This window comes from Vigna radiata, chromosome 5 (genome assembly GCF_000741045.1).
Source record: "Vigna radiata var. radiata cultivar VC1973A chromosome 5, Vradiata_ver6, whole genome shotgun sequence".
Taxonomy (NCBI): Eukaryota; Viridiplantae; Streptophyta; class Magnoliopsida; order Fabales; family Fabaceae; genus Vigna; species Vigna radiata.
The window spans coordinates 2,029,535-2,050,125 of record NC_028355.1 but is presented as its reverse complement, the minus strand read 5'-3'; the positions used below and the strand labels follow the sequence as shown (position 1 = coordinate 2,050,125).

The following is a 20,591-nucleotide window of genomic DNA, read 5'->3' as shown; positions in this document are numbered from 1 at the left end:
ATATATATATATATATATATATATATATATATATATATATATATAATGTGAAAATTTATTTATTTATAATTATGTAATACTTTATACAATTCTTTTTACTTAAATTCAATTGTTATTTGATATCGATATTTATAACTTTTTTCTAAATATTTAGCGTTAACAAAATAAATATTCTAATGACTATTCAATCTCACTTAGAGGAGTTTAGTTCATGTGGTGGTGAGAGTAGTAAGAGGTCCTAGTCTAGGTTGTCTCCATTTTATATGGGTCAAGGTGAGTGATACCGGACTAACCTTGTGGTGGTAGGGTGAAACTCATAGCAATTGGCTTTGCAAAGCAGTAGAGACCATCACAAGTGCATAACCTGCCATAGTTCGATATTCATTCCGGTCCGGACGAGTCTAAGTCTAACACCACTTAATAAAACTCTAATTTATAACTTAGTAAAACTGTTTCTGTATAATATTATTTTCTTGACCTTGTATGCTAGTTTAATTTTATTAACTTGTAATATTTTAGATATCTAGCTTATCCTTGCTTTGTTGTGTCTATCTTTGTATGTTTTCTCTTTTGCGATGATCACTTGATTGGTGTGAGCATAGGGAGACATTTGTTTCAGTTACTTCCGCGTTAGGTGATGGAAGGAGTTCAGTAGAGACGTTGAACGAATCTACAGGTGTAGATATTGTTTCTCTTAGGTTTGTTCCTTATTGTGGTTAATTTATCATATATGTAATATTAAATTTTAGTAGTTTTATATTACTAAAATCGGAATGTTATAGATAGGATTGATTTTTTTTTTCTATTATAAATTAGGATGAGTTTCACTCTAGTAGTTATATAGACTTAAATGGGTTATAGTAAATTGATAGACAATATATTTATATTCCAAAAATATAAAATAATCTTTGTTTTCTATCTGTGAAATTTAAAGTTTTGTTTTGCCTCCTCTACATTATCATCCCTCCATATCCATGTTTCTTTGACCATTTTGAAAAGACGAAAAGCAAGCTTCATACTTTTCCTACCAACAATTACAATGTTAACTTATTTTCCTAAATTTTATATGTACAAGTCAACCTACCTATCCAACTGACCAGAGGTTGATTAAGTTTGAGTTATGAAATTTTAATTTCACCACACAGTGAATAAGTTCATTTTCATTTTTAACTTAATTTACGGTGAGTCATTTCAGGTTAATATTTGAGTTATTAATTACATTAAGGAAATCTTCTTTTAATTTTTTAAATAATTCAAATATAGAAAAACATGGTTGTAGTTCCTAAATATTAAATTAAGAGAGTAAAAAAAACGATTTTAAAAGTAAAGTGATTCGAAAAATTGATGAACAGCATGCATGTTGTGAAAAGAAGGAAAGCACTAAGATATGTTGGGAATTATTGAATGTGAATTATTAGTGGCAGCACTGAGTTGTACGATAGCTTTTAATATGTGCCTTTCGTTTCGTCCATCCCAACCCCACATTCAATCACACACTTTCACGTCCACATTGGACCCCAATTTCTGTACATCAAAACCGTTTATCAAAACGTGAATATATCTGAATCATTTTTAATCATAACCCATCGTAAATAGTTATGATGACCCATATTAAAAAGGAATAATAAATTAATGAAAAGACTTAATATTAATGAAAACTAAATTAAAATCTTAAAATAATAAATTTATCAATCTTATTATTTGTATCTTGTTAAACTTTTTTATATTTTTTAAAGTGAGATTTAAATTTATACTTAAATTTTTCAACAAAACATAGTCATTTGTTTATTTCAAAAATAAAAAAAAATGTTTGATTAATAAGCAATAACTATTATTTTGATAAAAAATAGAAGAAGAATAAGTTATAAAAAAATAATTTTATGAGACTGTGTAATTTAAATATATATATATATATATATATATATATATATATATATATTCACATATAAATTTTTAATACAAATAATAATTTGTAATCTTAAAATAAAAGTTGTGTAATTTAGAAGTATTTGTTTAAACTGAATTCATGGTTGAAACATTATCCCATTACCTTCTTTCTTTCTACCTTATCTTTCATTTGTATCCTAACAAACACATACCAAGTGTACAGATGATATATATTATTGCATTTAAAAATATAAATTTTGAAGTTTAACAATATATTTAAAATGCACGTGAGAAACTTAGCAATAAGTGGATAAAAAAAAAGTTTATAATAAAAGAGTTGGTGCATATGTAGAAAGTAGCAGTGCCAATTTGACCTAATGTGGGGCAGTTGGTGTACATGAAATGCATGCAGAGATTGCACATGCCCTGTTCCCAAATAATTTTACGCAAGTCTTCTCATCAAAACTTTTATTTAACTAAAAAAAAAAAAACTATATTTAATCACTTTTAAAATTTAACCATCAAAATATAACAAAATTTAAAAAAAAATTAAATTCACATTCAAATTTAATGAATGAAAAAAGTATTTAAGCCCGTTCAAAAATATGATAAAAAAAAATAGAATTTACATACTAAGATTCCTATCCGTTGAAAAGGTACTTTTGTTTCTTGAAGTAGGAACGAGATGATTTGGAAGAGAGTTATGGAATGAATTTGAGAGTAAATTTTTGTGTGTTTATTTAAATGTATTTGGAAGTAATTAAGAATCGAATTGAATGTAAAGTTTATGAGAATTTAGTGTAAGATTTGATTGATGTGATATATTTAAAAAATTTGTTTAATTGGTAGAAATTAATTATTATCAAAATGCCTTTAATTATTAAAGTAATATAAAATGATAATTGTTAATGTTATATTTAATTGTAAAAATGTTTATAAAGAGTAAAAAATTAAAAATAATTATTAAAATTAATTTTTAAAAAGTAAAAAAATTATAATATAGTAAAATGAATTTATTTTTAAATGTAGTATTTGTTTGTAGTATAATTTACTACCAAGTAGTATGAATTTATTTGTTATGAAAGTGAGATTGAATAATTTTGAAGAAATAAATAATTAAACGAAGTTAGAATATTACATGACATAAAAAAAATGCGAACATAATAGTATACAAATATATTTGTAGTAGTTTATGATGAAGTTGTTTCAATGAGGTATGTAAGCAATCTATTGAAACAATTTTGTATGAGATGGATGTGAAGATAGAATGTCCTGTCTGAATAAACATCTCATATTTGAACCACCTCCGCGAGATCCTGCACTCTTCTCTGCATCCTGTTGTGTGGGCACCCTCCACCTTCGTCCATTGCTTCAACGACTTTGGCATCGCCCGTGCATCCTCCACCATGACAGACACCTTCGCCGTTGCTTCAAGGACCATCACATGCTCGCTCCATCCTCCACCTTAGTCCATTGCTTCAACCAGAATGGGATGCACACTGCATCCTCCACCATCACAAATCATGGCGCTTCCACCACTAACGTTCGAACCAAACACATGCCTATGCAACCACCACCTTTATCGCATGGGTACTGCAACGTCCACCTTCTTCAACCATCAACGTGCCATAATGAGTTGCAAGAATGAAGCAAATTCCTCTAAGGGAACCAAATACGCCCTCTGGAACCGGATCCATGTTGCAACGTCCCCAACACAGGAGCTCGTAACTGAATACAGGCGCTCCTACCTGAATACAACTAGGGGATATGCAAGGATGGGAACCGAATACGATTTTCCATGTTTTTCTTCACACGCCTGTAACCGAATACGATTTCACGTTCTTTGTCTTCTTTAGAGCTTCGCAGACTCGTCTTCTTCATCAACCACTTTCTTCTTCATCTCCTCCAACCATCAAGCTTATCTTCTTCTTCTACCACCAACCTTGCAACGTAAAAAATAACAAATACTTGTCTAAACAACTCTAATCATACTAACATGACCTTAACTTTCTCTCTTCGTCCACACTTAACGCACCAAACAATACTTGCATAAACATACTTGCAGAAAATGCTCCTTCGCTCACTTGCACAAGACAATGCTCTTCTCGCTCAATTAAGACAACAGCAACCACAGACCAAGCACATATTAATGGTTGTTCAATGGTCAAAAGCTATTCAAAATAATATTGTGTTGACTGTGACTAATGCATTCGAGAATCTTTCCTGTTCAATGCCTATGTGAAGCAAAAGGCTCAGGAATTTCTATGCAACTTTCCTTTCAATAACTCAGTAAACTCGTGAGTGCACAATAGCCAACTTCTTTTATGAATTAATAATGTTTGGAATCGATGCTTATTAATTAGAATCAATTATTAAAGATGCAAAATTGGAAATGGAATTAGCAAAATGTAGAGGGGCACATCAGACTTTTGCACTATGATCCCTCCAAATCTCACCTTCTTAGCGAGTGACTGAAAAATAATGAATCCTACAATTCTCTTTCATTCCTTCTGTGCAATTTCTTCCAAGCGAACACGACTTTCTGTTCTATTCTTCGCTCGCAATATTACGTGAACAGTAAATCACCACAAATGAACATAGCGTTAAAGTCGCAAGATACCTCGTCGATAGTATAAAAAAGGTTTAAAACTTATTACATTTTAAAAAACTAAAAACTCATCATTTTATATTTCTTAACTCTATTTCTTCATTAACGGAATAATTCATTCAATAATCAAATTAAAACAAGCAAAACCGCTTATTTATTTAAATATAATATGAAATGTTTAAAATTAATTACAAAACAATAAACATATATAAACATGTTTCTTAAAATTATATTACAATTTAATCATATTTCATTTACGGTAAATATAATCATATAATTTATTTATAAATATAAAAAGCTAAAACTATGAATGAAAAAGTTATAAAAAGTTACAAACATATACTTAAATGATTTCTCATTGAAATATATATATTATAAAAGACTATTTAACAGCTTGTATAAAAAAACAAAAGTATTAAAAGTTACTTTAAGTTTGATATTAAAATAAAAATGGAATAAAATTTAAATAGATATAACTTTGTATGTTTGGTTTGGATGTAGTAATTGTTGGAAGTGGAATCCCACGTAGATTGTAATTCCACGTTTTAAAAAGCAGCAGTCTCAGCACCCATACAGAAAGACAGCTATAAATACGCACAAACTCCACCGTGCTTACAGGTTGATCATCATCAGCATAACGCAAAAATCCGGTTATTAATTCCCCAAAATCAAAATCATTCTCCCAATTCCCAACCACCAACACTGCCACACTCTTCATCACTCACTCTCTTCTTCCAGATCTACGCAACAATGCAACTCCAAATCTCACTCTCAATGCTTCTACTCTCCTTTTTCTTAACATCTCCCATGCTTTTCACCACCGCAGCACAGAGCAAGCCGCAGGATCTACTCCGATCCTCCTGCATCCACTCACGCTACCCGCGTCTGTGCCTGCGAACCCTCTCGCACTACCCGGGGCCTGCCAACACGCCCCTGGACATGGCTCGAGCCGCGCTCAGGGTCAGCCTGGCCCACACTCGCCGGACCTCCAAGTTCCTGCACACGCTGTCTAAAGGCGGCGCAGCTGCGATGAGCAAGCGGCAGCGCTTCGCTCTCCGCGACTGCACAGAGCAGATCTCGGACTCCGTGGACCAGCTCCGGCGGAGCCTCGACGAGCTTCAGCACCTACGCGCAGAGACCTTCCGCTGGCAAATGAGCAACGCACAGACGTGGGTGAGCGCCGCCCTCACCGACGGCGACACGTGCCTCGACGGCTTCGCCGGCAATGCCAGGCCCGACGTCAATCGCAGAGTCACCGACGTTGCCAGGGTCACCAGCAATGCTCTGTATATGATAAATAGGCTTGGTCAAAGTAGGACCGGAAAGTCGAAGCCCAAGGCCAGGCCCAGGCCCAAGCACAGGCCTGATTCTCTGAAAGAATTGAATTGATAGAAAGTAGTACGAGAAATGGAGGTAGCAGGTGAAGCAGAGTACGTGAAAGTTAAATGTTATTATGTAAAGCACCGTGTGACTCCTTTTTGCTTTTTTGTAATGTCTAGTTAATTTAATAGGTAAAGCACCGTGTGACTTTTTGCTTTTTTGTGCTTTTTACTACAACTAAAATTATGTATATTACTATAATATATAATAATAAAATATATCTTTATGTGCTGAACATATTTAGAGTCAATTTTATATTATGATTTGATTTTCTTCAGTTTTTTAATTACTTTAATACATTCAAAATATATAAAAAGAAATTCGTCTAAATTAATGGTCTAAAGAAAAAAAGAAAGGTCTATAAAAATGTTATTCACTTTTAGTTGAAATGATTCATTTTCCATGATAAAAAATTTCACCAGAAACAGTACGAATATGAATATTGTACGGATGTTACAAGAGATATTCTAATAAATTTTCAAAATTACATCAACAATCTTATAGGATTAGAACATAAGGTAAATCTTAAAGTCTTTACAGATGAACTGATCTTCAGAATTTACAGGGAAAAAAGAAGAAGCAATTAGTGATAAGATTAAGCTCGCGTACGGGAAATGTGCAAGATTGTGTGGTGTATGCACTTTTTTTGTGTGTGTATAGGTTGATTGTAGAGTTTACTGGAGGATTCCACAGCTCCACTGTTAACAGTTTTCAGATCATGGTTTTCCTCTGTTATTGGATTTTTTTTACTGAACTGTATTTGCGTATGAAATACACTATAATTACATGGTGCTTACTTCTTAGTACGGCCTAAACGTTTCTTAATTTTCCTTTTGAATAATCTAATTTGTAAATACAAAAGAATATGCAAAAGTTTTTTAGATTTCATTTCCTATATCAGAAGTACTCCTTGTGAAACTCGAAGCGTGTGGTTGTCTTGTGGCTGAGTTCAAGTGAAAGCTTCTTTAGCTCCTTTGCCAATACTGGCATCCCACAATAGAACACTCCTGCAATTTGTATACATTTTCTTGTTAAAGTTTACTAATATTGGCAAGTAACAAATATGGATCAAGCTTTCAAAGTGAATACATCAAACAAAAGTGTACCATAAACCACACTGCTTACCCTGCCCCTGCATATGCTCTGTATGCAGAGATGGATGGTTTGTAACTGAGTTATTTGTTTTAAATCTCAGTTATTAATAGGAATATGTTCTTTTACGATTAACTATTTAATCATATTGAACAATGGTTAATTAGTATATTATTATTAATTGACTTAATTAACTGAGATGAGTGGTCCTATGATAAAAAATTTGTGGATAAAGTAATGATATATTGACAATTTTATTTAAATATATAACCAAATGAAAACTCTATTTAATTTATCAATCATTTATTTGTATTATTATATTTTAGTTGTTAAATAATTGGTATAGTGGTAAAAAGTATTATTTGCTTTTAATATTTAATCTTCTTATAATTACTGATACTTTTTTTATAACTTAATTAACTACAATACTTCTTTAACTTTCCCAACATCAGTTTGTTTTTAGGAGGGAAGGGTTAATTTGCCTTATATTTTAACTACTTTGGCTTTTATTTTTATGTAGTGGGATTACTTGTATTAGTTTAACTTCTATCTTACGCAAACTAAATTTTTAAGATTTGTATTATTAGTAAGATACTTTAAACTAAATATTGTTTTATTAGTGTAAATAGTTTAAATTATTGAAGAACTGCACTAGATATCCATTTCTTCATATTTGTATTGAACAACTGGATCTATGGATCTATAGTTCCATGTAAATTATCAGCTCATACTTTAGAACTATAGTATTATTCATAGTTTTAACCGGTTACTACAGCTCCTTTATCTTAATTTTTATCAGTATCCTTACTTCTAAGCATATATATGGTGTTGTGTGAGTAGTAAGAGAGGACCTACGGCCTGACCCTCATGTGAAGCATAGCATAGGCAATTAATAATTGTTGTCCCGATATTGCAGGAAAAAAGAAGGAAAATTCAATATCCTCTCTAGAAAACGGTTCTGCACTTGTAGCTAGCAATTTACCTACTGTAGAAAACGGATGTTTGGAGGCAATCTTGTTGAAAACCTCTTTCCAATTAGGCCTAGCAAAGTGTGTTCTTACCTGCAGTTGGAAAACAACAAAAGGAACATGGTCACGTTTTAATCACAATAAGCACAGACAATAAACCTTGTTCTTTTTGTGTTCAGAACTCCAGGTATTGAAGATCTTACTCGAGTGCCTGATAGGATGTCAACACCATGTTTGGCATGGTTCAGTGCTTGGATCATGGTGATTAAGGTTGATCTTGCATCCCCCTCTTCATAGACACTTGTAAGATAGTTGTGGAGCTCAATTTGACCCTGAATCAGATAAAAAACAAAACAAAAGAACGACGAGAGTTAGTATGCTGGTAAACTATTTATAAGTAGAATCAAGACTTATTTATGAACTCCATATATTATTATTTGTACTTTGTGATCCATTTCTGCAACTTCGTCCATTACTCCTTTAAACCATTCAAAAGATCCAGGCTCCCTAGTAACCCAGTAGAAATAAGCATTAGTAGTCCTTCGTGATTTCTTATTTCCTAAGGGCGTTAAGTTTGATGATGTAAAACTATTGGAGCTCTCATCTGATCTGGTCGTTTGACTTGTTTCTGTGTTTGATGGTTCCTGCACCTGTGCTTATAGAAATTGATAACTGAACATGGAAGTGGAATAATTCTATTTTCTGAAAAGGGAGCCAGAGTATGCACTTTACCCCGAGTTCATCCAACGTTTTGGTGTTATTGAGAAGATCTCGGAGAATGCTAATGAAAGGAGTTGCTCCAATTCCTAATCCTATGAGGAGTAGTACATCAAAGCTTTGGTAGTCTTGTGCTGGAGCTCCATAAGGGCCATCAACGAGCAGTCTCGGTTGTCTGTGAAACAGATCTCTACTTTGTATAACAATTTATGATATTGAAATTCAGAATAGAATAAGTTGACTACAACCACCACGTTCGAAAAAAAATAGGAAGACCAAAATGACTGTTTTCAAAATATAGTTACTAGACTACTTTTGATTAAAACTCTGAAAACATTTTGTCCTTCTATTTATGAAAAAAAAAATCTGGCATTTACTTACCCTCTTTGGTCCAGTTGCATTAGTTCACCAAACGTCGCACCACGTTTAATCGAAGGCAATTTGTCATCATCTTTTGTTAGCAGAAGCTTTAGTTCTTGGGTCCAGTCTCCCACTGTCCGGATGTGAACACTTAGGTACTCATCTCCTGGAGCTGAGGTGATGGAAAAAGGGTGCCTAAGATGTATTTCAAGACGATATTTACTTTGGATTTGCTCAAGTACTCGTGTATATAACTTTTATAATAGATGTGGGAACTAGAACAATACCACTCAAAGGGAGAGATTTTTGGACATTGTAAGAATATGTACTGTCCGCTTTTGTACTTGAATCCATTGGGCTTAGACATGATTAAGCTGAAGACATTTCCTGGTAGCCCCGAAACCTGCTTGATTAGTGTCAGGAAATTTGTACCGAAAGAAAAACAAGTTTTTCTCATGTTATATCTTTATAGATCCTTATGCTAAGCTAAGTGGGAGATGGAAAAGGAGATAGAGTTTCAATTGTTTAGATTATTACCTTCAGAATTTTCACCGTATAATGTGCTGATCTTCGAGTGCGTAGAGTACGCTCTGCTATGTACAGCAGCAGAGGAACAGAGATATACATCCATGTCTGAATCAAAAGGAAACAAAATAACTTTAAACTTATCCCTATGCTTATTGTTCATAGCAGTCGAAATTATTACCGTTTTCTGGTACCACCGATGGGTCAAATACAAGAATGTTCCATGAACGAGTAGCAGAACGTAGACCAGAGCAAAAAGGTGGTGCGAGTACCAAAATGCGTTGAAGCCTGTCAATCTGTTAAAGGGTGAAGGAAGCCTTACTGCATTTCTCCGGAAGTGGTGAGTTGCTAGGGTGAAAGAGATGGCCATGAGAACAACCATTGAGATTCCAGTTACGCCTTCTACTCCGGTCAGAAGTGATTTGTATGTGGGTCTTTTGTTATTGAAATCTGAAGCTATAACTGAAAATTTTTCCGGAGATGAGTTTACGAGAAGGGGAAAGTCACACGCCAGATGACTGCCGGCATGAACAGCGACTGCAACAGCTATGGCGAATGCAATCATCTGTAGAAAAGGACAGGGTCAAAATCAAATTGTCATGCAATTTGCACAAGCTTAAATGTTGGTTGCTTTTAGAGAGCAGGTAAAATAATGTGTCAAGTAAGAACCTTAAAACAGAGCCTAGATGACTAGCATTATAATTATATTAATAATTTAATTATTATTTTTAGTTTAAAGTGTTAATATATATTATTATATTATTAAAATAAGTTATAATTTTTTTTGTAATATATATTGCTAATATTTAGGATTAATGTGAATGATTTTATAATATTATATAGTTTATTTACTATTGGAGCTGTTTAAAAAAAATGCTTTAAAACTGTGTGTGTATAAAACTGAAAGAAAAAAGTTATTAAAAATAATTATAAACTAATAATTTCTTTTTATGTTCTACATATTATAATTTGATTTATAATGTATAATCTTTCACAAATTTTTTGAACAGTTTTATTTAGTTATAGGATCTTGTTAACCCGCGTCACAGTGATTAAAGAATTAAAAAATATTATAGAAAATTATGAGAAAATGTATTTTACATATCTTCCTAAAATTTCTTTGAATTCTTATAATAAGAACAATTATTATTGTTATCACTAGTAATAGAAAGTCTGCGTTTCTTAAGAAAGTCGAATCCGGCATTTAGCCAAAAGTCAAATCCAGGAGTTAATGGATTTAATTTTATGTGGCAACTGTAAAAGAATCCTTTAGGATTTTAGAAAATCACAAGTTGACGGCCGTCTTACCTTGTGGAAATTAATGTTGTCATCGAAGGGCACAAACTTTCTGGCTCCGGTGGAACGAAGCCATGTGAGAGTGTTTCGACAAACTGGTAAGAGGATGAGAGCCATGTTGAACTTGAGTGTCTCTGCAGCACCCTTGGCTACGGGTATGCAGTAGCTCATGACTTGGAAAGTAGATCTGTTTCTATACTGGTAATATTTCCAGCCAAAGAGGCTGGCAACGGTAACCAACCACAATAACAAAATCCAACCCCTTCTCCAATACTCTAAAGCAAGACATTGGACAGTTCTGCGAAATCTTTCTATCTCATTTCTAGTTCTTCTCTCGTTCATATTTTGACTCCAATTTACGCTTGCACTGCTTAGTTGTCTGCTGTAGTTCATGTATCTATCCTTTTCTAGTAACAACATTTCTAACTGCCACAGCTGAATATGAACAACAATTATAGTGGTAAAGAAAAAGTGATAAAAATTATAACACAATACTTGAATAATCTGTTTCACTTTATTTTTTATAAATTATAACTAATTAGTTTATAATTGTAAATTACTACTCTCTCCAATCTTATTTTAAGAAGTAAGTTACAAATTAAGTTTGGTAAAAAAAATAACCATAAAATATCTCTTACATTAATTAATAATAAGTTAATTAGATTTAAGAGGGAGAATATTTATATTATTGGTTTAACTTTTTCCGCACTCTTACCTCGATATAACCCAGGTTTTCTGGGTCTAATTCTTCCATTATTAAGGAAGCGTATCCTTCAGCTTGTTCCTTTAGCTTTGATAACTTGTTTGCGGAAGCACTGAGCATTATGAGCTGTTGAATAAGATTAAAAACAGAGCGTGTGAACAGACATAATATTCTCTATTTATTTTTTTTTTCTCTTTTTCTTGTTCATGAATATATCGTAAAGCATTTTAAAATTTGATTCAATTCGTGGAATAAATGTGGAAGCAATGCAGGCTTCTCCGAATTAAATTAACATTTTTATGTTTACACCTTCTACTTTCGTTCACTAAGTAATTCATGAAGTTATTTTAATAAGATAATAAATTTTGTTAATTTATACACCTTAGACATGTTCTTTTTACCATTTTTTTTCTAAAAAAATAAATTTAACCTTTTCACCATTCAAATTAATTTATACATAAATTGAAATTGCTTTATATATAAATTAATTTGTAAAAACTCTCCTATAGAATTAATTTTTTTTTTACTTATACATAAATTGATTTAATTTATTAAAAAAATCAATTTTAGTTTTTTATCCAAACATAAAAGATGACTTAAAAGTAATTTGCATATTAGATATGGAATAAAATTTTAAAAGACCATTTTATTTTGGCTATATTTATTTTTAAGAGTTTTTGTTAAAGAGTTAGTCAAAACATACTGATGACTAGATATACTCTTCAAATTATATGGCATAAAAATTCTATACGGGTCAAATTTATCTGTACAAATGTCAGATGAGACTCTCTATTTAAATCAGCTTAAAGTTTACCTATGGTTGCTTATTATCATTAACATTTTTCGTACAGTTTATTTCCTAAACTATTGCTTAAAGCGTATAAGGCTTAACCTTGAAGTCACAAATATACAAGACAGTTTCTCTTTTCAACTAAGAATAAAAATAATAATAATGATAATAATTAATATAATTAATTCATGCTTAATTAATCAAACTGATTTTGGAAAAACTATTATTTTTTAATTCAATTTTATTTTATCTCCCGTTCAATTTTTCAATATTGAGAGATGTAAGCATTTTATTATAAAATAATAAACTTTCTATAGGAGAAACAATTTTTCTAAGAAGTTGTTGGTAAACTTAACATTTGGTATCATAGGTTAGACACGATTATGATTTTAAGAAGTTAGACCTGATTAAAGATTAATTTTATCAATGATGGTGAAACTTCATAAAATAATAAGAGTTTAATGGATATATGTACTTCCTACACGTCTTAATCTTACCTCTTGTACTTCCTCTCTAGTAATTCTTCCGTCCTCGTTACTGTCTGCCCTGAAATAAATAACTTTTTAATTTAACATTTAAAGCCCAATGTGAAACCTGGTCACTGAAAAACAATTAAAAAATTTATCTTTTGAAAACTTTTTTATAATCCTTTATATCTCGATTTATAATTGGTCCGTATACAAATTAATAAAATAATAATATATATATTATTATAAAAAAATTATTAAAAAAAATTGTTAAAATATCATCATCCAAAACAATTATATTGAAATTACCACATTTAAATGAAAAAAGTTACTGACATAGATTCTTAAAAAAAATCCATATGACATGGTAGATCTACTATTTTTTAAGATTTATTAAGTATTTATTAAGTATGAAAGGATAATTTTTTACTGACATGTCATTTGATTATTTTTGACATGTAGACGTGTGAATGTATCAATGTCTTATTATTTATTCTAATTGAAAGTTATCTTTCTCATTGTCCATTAAATGAAATTATCTATATACATTTTACACTTTCATTTCAAGTCAACATCAAATTCACTAATTTAGGTTTTTCTATTAGATTCAAAAGTAAAAATGTCATGACTGGGAATAGAAAAAAAATTGAAGATTATGTTAGAATCCCAATTATACAAAACTCTACAAACAACATGTACAAATTCTACACACATAATATCTTTCAAGATTGAGTGAAATGAAAGATACTAGGTTGGTGTAAAATAATAGTACATATAGATAAGATATCATTATTTTGTTTGTATCTTCTACAGAAGCATAGACTAAGGGGCTCTACAGTTTAAACTAGAGAAGCTTAAGATAGACGTTTAGACCACGTTTGGTCTTGGACTGAACAGAATCCTGGTTGTTTTTCAACATGTCTTCCCTCACTCTACTATTCTAGCTATCAAATTGTGTAACAGCTCCATCATACCAAATTAAAAATAACATATGCATATACTAACTCTCTCTCTCTCTCTCTCTCTCTCTCTCTCTCTCTCTCTCTATATATATATATATATATATATATATATATATATATATATATATATATAAATTACGTACCAGTTAACAGTTTCGTGTAAAATATATTGAGAAATTACGTACTAGTTATAAGTTAAGATACATTTAAACATTTATATGTTAAGAAATTACGTACTTGTTAATAGTTTTCAAATTAGAAGTTAGATTATCTGATGAACTTGTTTTGTTAATGATAACCATGAAAATTTTGGGCAAGTGGGAGAAAAAATGTTTCCGAATGATTCCAAAGACAAAATATAACTAAGAAAAGATGAAGAAAAACTCACATGTCAAAGAAAATCTGCAGGCGAGCATCAAAACTCTGGTCTGAAATTTGCAACCAGAAGTCGTGCAACTCTTCTCTGTTTATGCTACTAACTCTCCTTTCCTTCCTTCGAGTCAATGCGTCGAATATACACACTGCAAATTCCTTCGAATCTTCCATGCCTTTCATCATTCAATTTGCCATAAATATATAATTATTATACTAAAACTGCATCTCTTAATACGCTCATGCATCCCCTTCAAAGTCTAAACTATGCCTTGGACTCGTATTTAAATTATAGAATCATGCATGCTATTATTTCACAAACTAAAAATGTAATTAAGGAAATTTCTTAATTAATTTAGCTTAATTAATATAACTATAATTATAAGTCCTTCCTTACCTATGCATTCACCGAAGTCTTCACGAGCGAGCATGCCATCTTTGGCCAACAAGCCGAACCGTTCTTGCACCTTTCCCCACAACTCCTCGCTGGCCTCCCCGGACTTGCTGATGAATCTCAGACCTTTCAGAGCTCTCTGCGCACTCGACCTCGTCCGTTCAAGCTTCGCTCTCATTTTCCGTGCGTTTCGCGCCGTCGTCACCGGATCTTCAGCGGCGGCGACACTCTCCACCGACGCTGACGATAGCGAGCGAAGCCACGGGAACTTCCTCCGAATCCTCGACGTAATAGAGAGACTCCGAGCCACGCCGCCTACGCCGCCGTCGTCAACTCCTCCCCTGCTCGACGACGGAGAAGCATTGGGAGCGGAATACGCGGCCGCCGGCGTCACGTTGCAGAGAAGGACCGCGTCATTTTCGAGTTCCAGCGTGATCTCCACGAGCTCCTTGTGGTGATTGCTCCGGAGGTCGTTGAGGAACACCGGCATCATTGCGCCGTAGGCGCGTCCTCCGACCGTCGGAGACGAGGTACCGAAGCTCTCGGACAATTGGAACTCGCCGCTGCTGCATCTCCTGAACGACGACGTCCTCATGAAAAAATGTAGCGTCGCTTGCAATGTCCTTAGAGAGAGAAAGCAAAAGGTTTGAGTAGAGAAGGTTTTTGGTTCACACGTTTGGGCGTGGAAGTTTGTATTAAAACAAAAGAAACGCAATGGTTGGAAAACAAGACAAACACCTCTCAACGAATTTGCGCACACGATTTCAACGCCAATCTGGTCTTCCCCGCACCTAAGAGAGTAGTTGAGAAATGGGATCTTCAATTTCTGTATTCTTTTTTACTCAAATAAACCAATTCCTCACACCTCTCCCACTTTCTTTATATATTGCTTCCTCCACTTGTCCTTCTTCTTCCAAACTATAACAACAACCGTATACAATAATGCAGAATGTATGTATATCTTTTGGTTTAGTCAATACTTTCTTTAAAGTCCTATGTAATAATATGATATTAGCTTCTTCTTATCCCATGTTACGCAGACTATAGCAGTCACACCAGATATAAAAAAACTAAATTAATTAAAACTTTGATTTTCTATTTTTCTTAAGTAAGAGAATAATTGATAAAAAAAACATAACAAAATGAAGTTGGGTCAAGGTGTAAGGTAATTTAAGGCGACCTAGAATTGGATTAACCAAAGTGAACTTAACGTAAGCAATGGTCGTTTAGAATGAACATGCTTGTGTCATGAATTAAAATATTCTCCTTTTTCTACACTTTCCAGTGACAGGGGTTGAACTATATTCTTTCAAGTTGTTGGGGGCTATTAAGTTTTAAATAATTTCCATATGTTTCTATCTATAATTATTATCTCTTGTTTATATTATAGTTTGTAACATACAATTCTTCAATTCTAAATGTTTGGATGTCTATGATTTCATGATGCTTCAATTGACTTTGTTTCCCTTAAAATAATTATTAGATCAATTTCTAAATTAGGGTAAACATGTCATGTAGAATATATAATTGTGGTCAATGTAAGAAACTTTGTGAATTATTCTCTTAAATCGGACATTAGTACAATACAAGTTGTAAACATATATAACCTACTATATAATAGGGTGTACATTTACTTTCCAATTAGATGTTCATTAGAATGCTTGTAGCAATACATTACATTAGAATATTTTTAAGTGCTGGCTAATTTCTTATTTTGAAAAAAAAAACAATATTTTATATCATTTTAACTTCCCGTTTCCGCAATTAATAGTTAGTATAATTCCGATTACCACACAAAAATTAGAAAACTTTCTCTTAGTTATATATTTTCTTAGAATCGGTTCAAATATTTTAAATTATATTTACTATATATTTTTAATTGTATCTTATTTAAAAATACTCATATATCAATATATATGAAGTACTTCTTATCGATGCCCTCAAGATATAGTATTAAGAATGTCTTCTTAAACAAAAACTTAAGACTTTTAACAATATTATCAATGTGTTTTTGTTAAGAAAGTAAGTTATAGATAAAATAAATTATTTATAAACCATATTATATTACATACCATGTAAACTTTTTTATAAAATTAAAATTCAAACATTATATGTTTGAAAAGAACCAAGTAATAGCTAGAGTAGGTTATCATAGTTGATGTTTACTTAATTTGCTAAATAAAAACAAAATTCCAATCTCGTTGTGTTGTTAGTGTCTCCCACGTCCCAAATCAATTTTTATTGATTAAATTATTCAAGCTGAATCTTTTCAGACCTAAAAAATTCTTACCCATACAAGCTTCCTTTTCATTTTTTCTTTGTCTTCACTTATTCAATTATAATTATTGTTGCTTGTGAAACTGACAAAATCTCATATATTTTTGTTTTATTTAATTAATTGTGAGACCGTAATGGGAATGTATTCAGTGCAGTGCAGTAGTACTTTAGCCAAAAAGAAAGAAGAAATAAAAATTAGTACAAAAGGAGAGAGTACTACAACAAACCTGAATGTGTGCATACATGCAGTGAATTCTAGAACAATCTAGAAATTACTGTTCAAATATCAGGTCTGTGGTTGAGGCAATCAACATTTATTATTCAAAATTTAATAGTTCAACATAGTTAAAACTGTTTTAATAACAATAATAATTATATCAGTATTATTAAATAAATATGTAACATTACAAACTAAAATAAAATACTATTATGATTAATTTTAATATTTAAAAGAAAAATAAAAGTCTAAATCAAATATGTATAATAGTATTCTGTTTCAATTTTAATAAAATGTTATGCCTACTATGACAAAACCAAGTATAAATAACAGTTTTTTCTCTCTCATGTTATCTAACAAATACATCATAAATTTAATATTATTGAAATATATTAACCAGTAAAATATCATTTCATAATTATTCTTTCTCGTGAAGATCAAAATGCATTAATTTTATTAGGTCTAGGAAAAAAAATTAACCTAAATAATTTTAAATAAAACAACACGGGTAAATAAGGGGAATGAATGTACAGAACTAATCATGGTTGAGTCAATTGAGGAAACTATTCTTTACAAAGGACAGCTTAAACATATTTAACGTTTATTATGTTTACAATTTTTTAATTTAATGCAGTCGTCCTATTAAATAATGAAATATGTACTTAAGATCCAGGAAATACTCAAAGGTTACAAAGGTTTAAATCAAACTTAATAATTTTATTCAAAATTTATTTTTTTTTGTTTTTTTTATGTAAAATCATCTTAAATTATCATAATTAATTGTGTTTAAGATTTATGTTTTAATAGATAATAAGACTAATCCTATCAATCTTTGTTGAGACATTGTTAGTTGATTTAAATAAATTTTTATTATCTTTAGTTTTAAGAAACTTTTTTTGATTAAAACAAGATATATTGAAATTGTTAAAATCTTATTTTATAGAATTTTCATTTATGTTATCTAGCAAAAGGTTAAATCCTAATTTAGTTAACAATTTTACAATGTAGGCAAACTCTTCAATTATTCTTCACAATGCAAAAAAAAAAAAAAAAAAAAAAACTTCCAAAATTCATAAATCGAAAAGTAAAAAGAAAAAACAATCAAGAAAAATAAACACATTTCTAATCTTAATACAAATTCAACAAATAAATAAAAATAATATCAACCTAACTAGAAAGAAAAACATAATAATAAAATGAAAATAAAAATATTGATACACATATTGCATGAAATTCAATAACTGAAATATGTCATAAATATTCAAGAACTTAGAGTAGAAGAAAATAAAAATAAAATTCGATTATAAAATAATAAAGAAATTACTCATTTTCTTTTTTCCTGCACAAAATGATAATTTATTAGAAAAAAGGTTTTAACCTATCATTTTTAATACTAATAAAAATTAACTAAAATAATTTAATTAAATTTTATTTTTAATCATAAAGTTATAATTAATTTAATAGATGTATATTAATACTAAAAAAATTTGAGCCTGCTCCCAAACATGATTTTATAATTAATTTAATAAAGACATATTACTACTAAAAGAAGCCTCTCTTTTTTTCTTAAATATATTTTATAATTAATGTAATAGAAAACTTTAGTATTAATTTTTTTTTAGACCTAATGTGAATGCTTGACCTGTTTCATCCATGAACCGCACATTATCTACTTGAGAGTTTTGTTTGAATGCTGTGCTTCTCTCTTATAAGTTTTTCGTTTTTTGAAGTTTTTTCTTCTAATATCATGATTAATTCATAAATGCTAATTTTGTTTGTGTTAGCTTTTGAATATTGACTCTAAATAACATTCGTTTTGGTCACACTAATTTATGATTAATTTTTTAATTAAAGTATGAATACACTTTTATTTTAAAATTTATTTAATTTAATAAATGAATTTTAAGTCTAAATCAACCTTATAAAATTGGTTTATAAGGTATACATCTACTTATATACTATAAATTGATCTAATCTTTAATTAATGTGAGACTTCCAACCTACTTTATTTAGACTGAGATATATCTGATAACGGGTGAAACTATGTATCCAACAAACAACAAATATCGTTAGGATAGATTCTAACGTGACTCTGATATCATGTTCAATTAAACTTAAGCTAAATAAAATCTATTTTCAAATGAAAATAATTTAAAAAAATTCTCATGCAATGTCTCCATATTTAACAAATATAAACAAAAATAATAGAAAAAATACAATAATGAATGAAATGATTGTCAATGAAGAAAAAAAAATTATGAATAAAAAAGAGGAATGTTAATGAAAGAAATTAGTATGAATGAAAAAGAGAACAATGTGGATGAAGGAGATAAAAAAGAAAATGTAGAAGTGTGTATGGATGAAAAGGATGACTGTGGATGAAAGAGATTAATGTAAATTAAGGAAATGAGTGTGCATTAAGAAGAAGAGAGTGAGAAGATTTACAAATCTCAATGAACAAAATGAGCATGAAGAGATTTATAACTATGTATGGCGAAGATGAGAGTGGTCATATTTATATAGAAAGTGAGAAAGAAAAATTGTAATTAGTAACATTTGTCATACTTAAATCTTGACCGTTAAATTAAAAATAATTTCTACGATTCATATTCATTGTGACAAATGTACCCGACTTATAATATGTAACTTGTCATCAATTTATCTCACACTTACTTCAGTAAATATAACAAAAAAAAAAAGTAGAATCGATCAAATCGACACTAATCTTATTCAATTTCAACATTTCTTTTAATAAATATCGACTAGTCCATAATAACACAAATATTTATTTATTAAAATAATTTTATGTTTTTATAAATTTTATTCAGAAAAAATAACAGTTTATATTGTGTTAGAATCAACTTGGTTATTTCTATTAACATTTAACACTAAAAAAACTAATAATGATAACGGGTCAAGTTCGGTCACAAATAATATCTACATGTCACTCCTAACAAAAACATCCATCAATTACCTAATTTGTTATTCATCGAATATCCATTTCAAAAAATATTTGCAGGTATTTTGAAATATGCGATACTGAAGATACTCAAGGATATTTAAAAAATGATATTTTAAAAATTTTAAGATAAATTTACAAAATTAAATAAAAATTTAATTTTAATTAAATTTAATATAATAAAATATAAATTTATTTTAATTTTAATTAAATTTAATATAATAAAATATAAATTTATTTTAATTTTAATTAAATTTAATATAGTAAAATATAAATTTATTTTAATTTTAATTAAATTTAACATAATAAAATATAATTTTTATTTTATTTTTGTGATTAATGGATATTTTTCCTATAAATATCAATACATATTTTATTAATATTTTGAAGATTTTATATATAGATATATATTTTTACCATCATGAAACAAATTCTATTAATATTGACTAAGTTGATGTTAATCTAACTCAACATAAATATTTATTTATTAAAAATAATTTTACACGAAAAATTAATTTTTGTATCGTGTTAGAATTAGTTAGACTAATATATATGTATCACAATTTAACCGACGTTAATATATAAAAATTAAAATTACATTTTCTTATTATATGAAA

The 20,591-nt window shown here is 30.0% G+C and overlaps 2 protein-coding genes across 3 annotated transcripts; one reads left to right on the top strand and one right to left on the bottom strand.

The window, feature by feature from the left end:
- Positions 1 to 5,003: 5,003 nt before the first annotated feature.
- On the top strand, positions 5,004 to 6,110 carry LOC106761241 (pectinesterase inhibitor 3). Its single transcript, XM_014644770.2, has one exon. The coding sequence runs from the start codon at positions 5,246 to 5,248 to the stop codon at positions 5,882 to 5,884; it is 639 nt and encodes a 212-aa protein (XP_014500256.1). The 5' UTR covers positions 5,004 to 5,245; the 3' UTR covers positions 5,885 to 6,110.
- A 200-nt stretch (positions 6,111 to 6,310) lies between these two features.
- Positions 6,311 to 15,396, bottom strand: LOC106760800 (respiratory burst oxidase homolog protein E). 2 transcript variants are annotated; one of them, XM_014644226.2, is made up of 15 exons: positions 15,260 to 15,396; positions 14,525 to 15,144; positions 14,144 to 14,303; positions 12,824 to 12,872; positions 11,549 to 11,662; positions 10,846 to 11,268; positions 9,719 to 10,102; positions 9,550 to 9,645; positions 9,300 to 9,415; positions 9,034 to 9,207; positions 8,668 to 8,827; positions 8,379 to 8,585; positions 8,139 to 8,267; positions 7,950 to 8,028; positions 6,311 to 6,882 (listed from the first exon to the last, which is right to left on the bottom strand). In XM_014644226.2, the coding sequence occupies exons 2-15, from the start codon at positions 15,114 to 15,116 to the stop codon at positions 6,773 to 6,775; spliced, it is 2,793 nt and encodes a 930-aa protein (XP_014499712.1). In that variant the 5' UTR covers positions 15,117 to 15,144; positions 15,260 to 15,396; the 3' UTR covers positions 6,311 to 6,772. The 2 variants fall into 2 exon arrangements, with proteins under 2 accessions (XP_014499712.1, XP_022636156.1); XM_022780435.1 differs by having other exon boundaries at positions 14,525 to 15,396.
- Positions 15,397 to 20,591: the final 5,195 nt, after the last annotated feature.

What these genes read in the sequence shown, in the direction of transcription:
- LOC106761241 (XM_014644770.2), top strand. Translation starts at nt 5,246, where the DNA reads ATGCAACTCCAAATCTCACTCTCAATGCTTCTACTCTCCTTTTTCTTA.
- LOC106760800 (XM_022780435.1), bottom strand. Translation starts at nt 15,116, where the DNA reads ATGAGGACGTCGTCGTTCAGGAGATGCAGCAGCGGCGAGTTCCAATTG. An exon ending in CTAGAGAGGAAGTACAAGAG is followed by an intron (nt 11,663 to 12,823) that starts GTAAGATTAAGA and finishes CTTATTCAACAG; the next exon opens with CTCATAATGCTCAGTGCTTC. An exon ending in ATCGGTGGTACCAGAAAACG is followed by an intron (nt 9,646 to 9,718) that starts GTAATAATTTCG and finishes CTTTTGATTCAG; the next exon opens with ACATGGATGTATATCTCTGT.